Source organism: Nanorana parkeri, unplaced genomic scaffold (assembly GCF_000935625.1).
Source record: "Nanorana parkeri isolate BGI_ZX_2015 unplaced genomic scaffold, ASM93562v1 scaffold1495, whole genome shotgun sequence".
Taxonomy (NCBI): domain Eukaryota; kingdom Metazoa; phylum Chordata; class Amphibia; order Anura; family Dicroglossidae; genus Nanorana; species Nanorana parkeri.
The window spans coordinates 311,654-317,566 of NW_017307763.1; the positions used below are offsets into that span (position 1 = coordinate 311,654).

Sequence of the window (5,913 nt, forward strand, 5' to 3'; positions counted from 1 at the left end):
ATATATATATATATATGGGAAAAAAGTTTACACATGGTTAGAAACATGGAAATAATAAAATAAATCAGCAGGAAAATAATGATTATGGAGAGAAGGTGAAGAAGCGGTTCATTAGAGAGGAATAGGGTACAATAAGGGTTGAGGTGGGGTCTGGGAGAGACCAACATGTAACGTTGACATGCTAGGGCGTCCCCACATATTTAGGGGTGGGGTCTGGGAAAGACCAACCTGTATTGTTGGCATGATGGGGCATCCCCACATATTTAGGGGTGGGGTCTGGGAGAGACCAACCTGTAACGTTGACATGCTAGGGCGTCCCCACATATTTAGGGGTGGGGTCTGGGAAAGACCAACCTGTATTGTTGGCATGATGGGGCATCTCCACATATTTAAAGGTGGGGTCTGGGAGAGACCAACCTGTAACGCTGGCATGATGGGGCGTCCCCACATATTTAGGGGTGTGGTCTGGGAGGAACCAACCTGTATTGTTGGCATGATGGGGCATCCCCACATATTTAAAGGTGGGGTCTGGGAAAGACCAACCTGTATTGTTGGCATGATGGGGCATCTCCACATATTTAAAGGTGGGGTCTGGGAGAGACCAACCTGTAACACTGGCATGATGGTGCGTCCCCACATATTTACAGGTGGGGTCTGGAAAAGACCAAATTGTAATGTTGGCATGATGGGAAGTCCCCACCTATTTAAATGTGAGGTCTGGGAGTAATCAACCTGTAAAGTGGACATTTAAAATTTAATGGCAAGAGCTGGTGCTCTAAATCCTTGGTTCTCAACTGGTGGGTCGTGACCCAAAAGTGGGTCGCGACCCCGTGTTCAGTGGGTCGCCGCATGCCTTCCACTTTTCTAGGCGAGAGGCTTCTCAGCCCCCCCCCAGTGCAGCACTGTCAGTTCTCGTGCCAAGCGGCCATTCAAAATATGCTGCCCGGCGCAGAGTTTCAGCTTGAGGTGGGATGGGGCTATGGCCGCGAGGGAGCTCCAGCATTGCTTTGCAGTGCATTGCTTAAAGCTCCCTCACGTGTTCTATAGAGGTGCCTGGACCAAAGTGACTATTCATTTGTATGGTACCCCAAACGCATCTCTCACCCGCAGTTCGTAAGTCCGCACCAAAACATGCAGTACCCTAATGTTGTGCGTTCCATTGCAGTGCAACTTGGGTCGCAACTTAATGACCGAGGACAAATGTGGGTCCCGAGGTTACGCGGGTTGAGAACCACTGCTCTAAATATCATGTGACTATTCTAAGGCAATCAGGACTTGGCTGTGCTAGCTGTAGAACATCAAGGGCATGCTCAGTGCCAGTGCATGGGCTTATGTCCAGTTATGTATATAGAGATCATCCCAATGTTGTAGTACGTTGGGATTTGTATATAGGAATGAATCAAATTGGTAATTTGAGGCTACAGGCGTGCAGCCAGCTTTGTGATCCTCTGAATGGAGCCCATTTCAATGTCTTTATTAGTCATATTATAAATAGGGCTGGAATGTGCGCAGTGTATGCGATGGCCTTACGCCAGACGTTAGCAGCTGCTACGGGGGACCCTTCAGCTAATAAAATTTCACTGGGCCGAATCCCCAGCTGCTCACATGCTATCCATCAATTCTCCTGAATAGAATCCAGTCAGCTGGAGTTTCATGAAAGCCTCGAAGAAATGACTTTCACGGTCCGTACAACGCGCGGAGAACTACAAGTCTCAGCACACTATACCTGTCTGTCTCTGTAGAACTACAAGTCTCAGCACACTATATCTGACTGTCTCTGTAGAACTACAAGTTCCAGCACACTATACCTGCCTGTCTCTGCAGAACTACAAGTCTCAGCACACTATATCTGACTGTCCCTGTAGAACTATAAGTCTCAGCACACTATACCTGTCTGTCTCTGTAGAACTACAAGTCCCAGCACACTATATCTGACTGTCTCTGTAGAACTACAAGTCCCAGCACACTATACCTGACTGTCTCTATAGAACTACAAGTCCCAGCACACTATACCTGCCTGTCTCTGTAGAACTACAAGTCCCAGCACACTATACCAGCCTGTCCCTGTAGAACTACAAGTCCCAGCACACTATATCTGACTGTCTCTGTAGAATGACAAGTCCCTGCACACTATACCTGACTGTCTCTATAGAACTACAAGTCCCAGCACACTATACCTGTCTGTCTCTATAGAACTACAAGTCCCAGCACACTATACCAGCCTGTCTCTGTAGAACTACAATTCCCAGCACACTATACCTGCCTGTCTCTATAGAACTACAAGTCTCAGCACACTATACCTGACTGTCTCTGTAGAACTACAAGTCTCAGCACACTATACCTGACTGTCTCTGTAGAACTACAGGTCCCAGCACACTATACCTGTCTGTCTCTGTAGAACTACAGGTCCCAGCACACTATACCTGACATTTTCCTGTCTCTGTAGAACTGGTTTTAGATTGTAAGCCCTCAGGGGCAGGGCCCTCCTTACCATCTTGTCTTTAATTGTATTGTGACTGTAATGTCTTCCTTATATTGTAAAGCGCTGCGCACACTGTTGGCGTTATATAAATCCTGTATAATAATAATAATAATGTAATAACTGAAGGTCCCAGCATGCTATACCCGTCTGTCTCTGTGGAACTACAAGTCCCAGTACACTATGCCTGCCCTTCTTCTGTCTGTGGAGCTGCAAGTTAGTATACAGATATAATTATCAGTTCACCTGAAGTTTTGCTGTCACATCTGCCAGACTGAGATTCTTCTTGCAGTCTGATCACTAGTGCAGCTTCCTGCAGCAGACTGATCACTGGGGTGGGGGGAGGGGAGACTGAGCAAATGTTTCTTCCTGCCTGCAGCAGACTGATCACTGAGGAAGGGGGGAGTAAGGAAATGCTTCTTCCTGCCTGCAGCTGATTTATCACTGGGGGAGGGGAGACTGAGGAAATGCTTCTTCCTGCCTGCAGCTGATTTATCACTGGGTGAGGGGAGACTGAGGACATGCTTCCTCCAGCCTGCAGCAGACTACTGACATCATCTCAGCCTAGATAAAGTCATTGGAGCTCAAGGATTGCTTTTTATTGATAAATCATAAACCAACTTTTGTAATGATACTGTTGCTGCATATTGTGACATGTCAGGAATTGAGAGGCCGCTTTAAATCTGAGCAGAGGTGTCATCAATCTATACTGGGACATTTGCAGGGTTTCATTGTGCGTTTATCGTTCTTATGGCTCTAGATTCTCAGAAATCCTTCCCATACATGTTTTCTCCATGATGAATTCCCGAATCACACAGCCCGCCAGACGCTTCCTTATGATTCAACTGCAGGAGCAGCTGAGACACCTCAAACCTCTCCCGTCATCAATCCGCTTGCGGTGACTAGCCCCAAAAACCGTCATGTATGACCCACATCAACCATGTCTGGGACACGGGGGTCGGGGGAACCGGGGTCACCGCCACCGAGGCACAGACAGCTGCTGCATCTAGATTTCTGGATTGTACGCCGACAGGCGGGAAGCAGAGAAGGAAATGAGATGATCATTAGAATACAAGACAATAAAAGAAGGAGGGATGCCGTGGTTGGCGTAGAATCAAAGAGGCACCAAGAGGGCCTAATAGATACAAGAGGAAAGGACAGATAAACATCGGACTTCATACATACCAATACAAATCGTTACAAAGTTGTCACTGTTACAATCTTATTCCGGCTTTGTTACAAATCAATGTTACAAATCAATGGGGGTCATTCACAAAGCTGCCGAGTGATTAAAGGAGAACTATGAGATGAGTGATTTCCACAATGAGACTGCCACAGGTCGGCTCAGTAGCTCGGGAAGTGAGCGAACACATACCGGCGTTCGCTCACTTCTCGATCCTGTCACGGCTCTCTGCCGGGACAGGGGAGGGGCTGGATTCCCCCCTCCCCGCTCCGATCTGCCAGCGCTGACTGGCGGAAAGGACGGGGGAGAGGGGGGGTACAGCTGCATCTGCCTCTAGATAGGCAGAGCCATGTCACTCATGCAGCTGGGCGGATCTCGACGTCCATGTCGGGATCCGCTCTGGCGTTTCAGTATACCGCGAGCTGCAGCTCGCGGTATACTGAGCTTGGGGTAACGGGAGGACGCTAGTTTGTGTCTAAAAAAACACTGACCCCCATAGTTCTCCTTTAACCGAGCCGAAGTGAAGTGTGCCAAATGCTGTTCGGCTATTCACTTCAGTCTTGTACGGCTGATTTCAGCCGTACATCAGCTAAAATCAGCTGTACATCGGCTGCCTTCAGCTGCACTTCGGTCAGCCGAACACGCTCTGCAAGTTCAGCTGAGCCAAAGCGCGGAAGGATTTTGACTCAGCCGATCCAACATTCTCATAGGGGCCGAACGGCTTTCAGCTACACTATTCTGCTCGGTACCTCAGTGGTAGCGAGCAGAATAGAAAGCAATGGAAATAATGGGGGGAAAAAAGTTTTAAAAGTATTTTAAAAAATGTTTAAAAAATACGAAAATAAAAAAAAGTCAAGAAAATAATAAAAAAATATCAAAGAAAAAGAAAAAAAATTTACGCATTTGATGAACTCCCGCCGCATAATGTCTGACAGATGCAGTCAAAACATAAACAAATGGGGTGGAGCTAGCAGTGACATCATCATCAATCGTTTCCTATTGGCCGTGTCAGAGACCTGCTGCTTCTGCGCATGCGCCAAACCCCAGCTCCCGTACTACGCTTGCGCGCATGTGCGCGCCACGGATTGGGCGCAGAACAACGTGCCAAATGGATTGTAATGTCTTCCTTATATTGTAAAGCGCTGAGCACACTGTTGGTGCTATATAAATCCTGTATAATAATAATAATATAAATATTAATTACTAAGGGCTCATTCAGACCTATGTGTTGCAGTAAAACTTGCAGCACACAGCACCAAATGTACCACAGTGCACTATAATGAGGTGCCTAAAAACCTAAATGGCACCCCAACACACTAAACCAACCTTCCACCAACGTAGCTGCGTTCCAGTGTACATTCTAAAAGGACTGTGAACATTCGGGTGAGTTTGTTTTATTGCAGAGAAGACATGGAGTGCTTGTTCTGCAATGACGGCTCGACATTTTTTACTTTCTCGGTTTAGTTCCGCTTTAAATATTCGCTTTGATGTCTTTTCAGTGAGCCGGACGTGATGATCAGCAGAAAACATTGCGGCCATAAAAAGCCAAATAAAAAGTCGCCAGTGATATTAACGAGGACATTAAACTCTTTAACGGTTAGTGGGAAGCGAGTAATACATTCTGTCAGCGGTGGATATAAAATGACTTCTTTATTATGATTTGGACAATTTGCTGTATAATTTGCTCTGATTCAAATCAACCCAAAGAGGAAATCAAAGGCAACATCGTAACCAAAAGAGGAAATGAATTGCAACATTGTAACCAGTGGCAATGCTGTCACCCCCAAAAAAAGAAATCAGAGGCAACTTTGTAACCAATGGCAACTCTGCAATCCCAACAAGGGAATCAATGGCAACTTTGTAACCAATGGCAACTCTGTCACCCAAAGAGGAAATCAATGTCAACTTTGCAACCAATGGCGACTCTCAAGAGATTATCAAAGGTAACTTTGTAACCAATGACAACTCTGCCACCCCAAGAAGGGAATAAATGGCAACTTTGTAACCAATGACGACTCCAGAGAGAAACTTAATGGCAACTTTGTAACCAATAGCGACTCTGTAACCCAAAGTAGGGAATCAATGGCAACTTTGTAACCAATAGCGACTCTGTAACCCAAATTAGGGAATCAATGGCAACTCTGCAACCCCAACAAGGGAATCAATGGCAACTCTGCAACCCCAACAAGGGAATCAATGGCAACTCTGCAACCCCAACAAGGGAATCAATGGCAATTTTATAACCTAAATT

At 46.3% G+C, this 5,913-nt stretch overlaps 1 protein-coding gene across 1 annotated transcript in view; it reads right to left on the reverse strand.

Moving 5' to 3' along the window:
* ARHGAP31 (Rho GTPase activating protein 31) overlaps positions 1-3,401 on the reverse strand; it is a 75,038-nt gene extending 71,637 nt beyond the window's left edge. The window contains exon 1 of the mRNA XM_018570280.1: positions 3,346-3,401. Within this exon, the coding sequence (XP_018425782.1) occupies positions 3,346-3,401 (56 nt within the window). The remainder of the gene's footprint in view (positions 1-3,345) is intronic.
* Between the last annotated feature and the right edge of the window lie 2,512 nt (positions 3,402-5,913).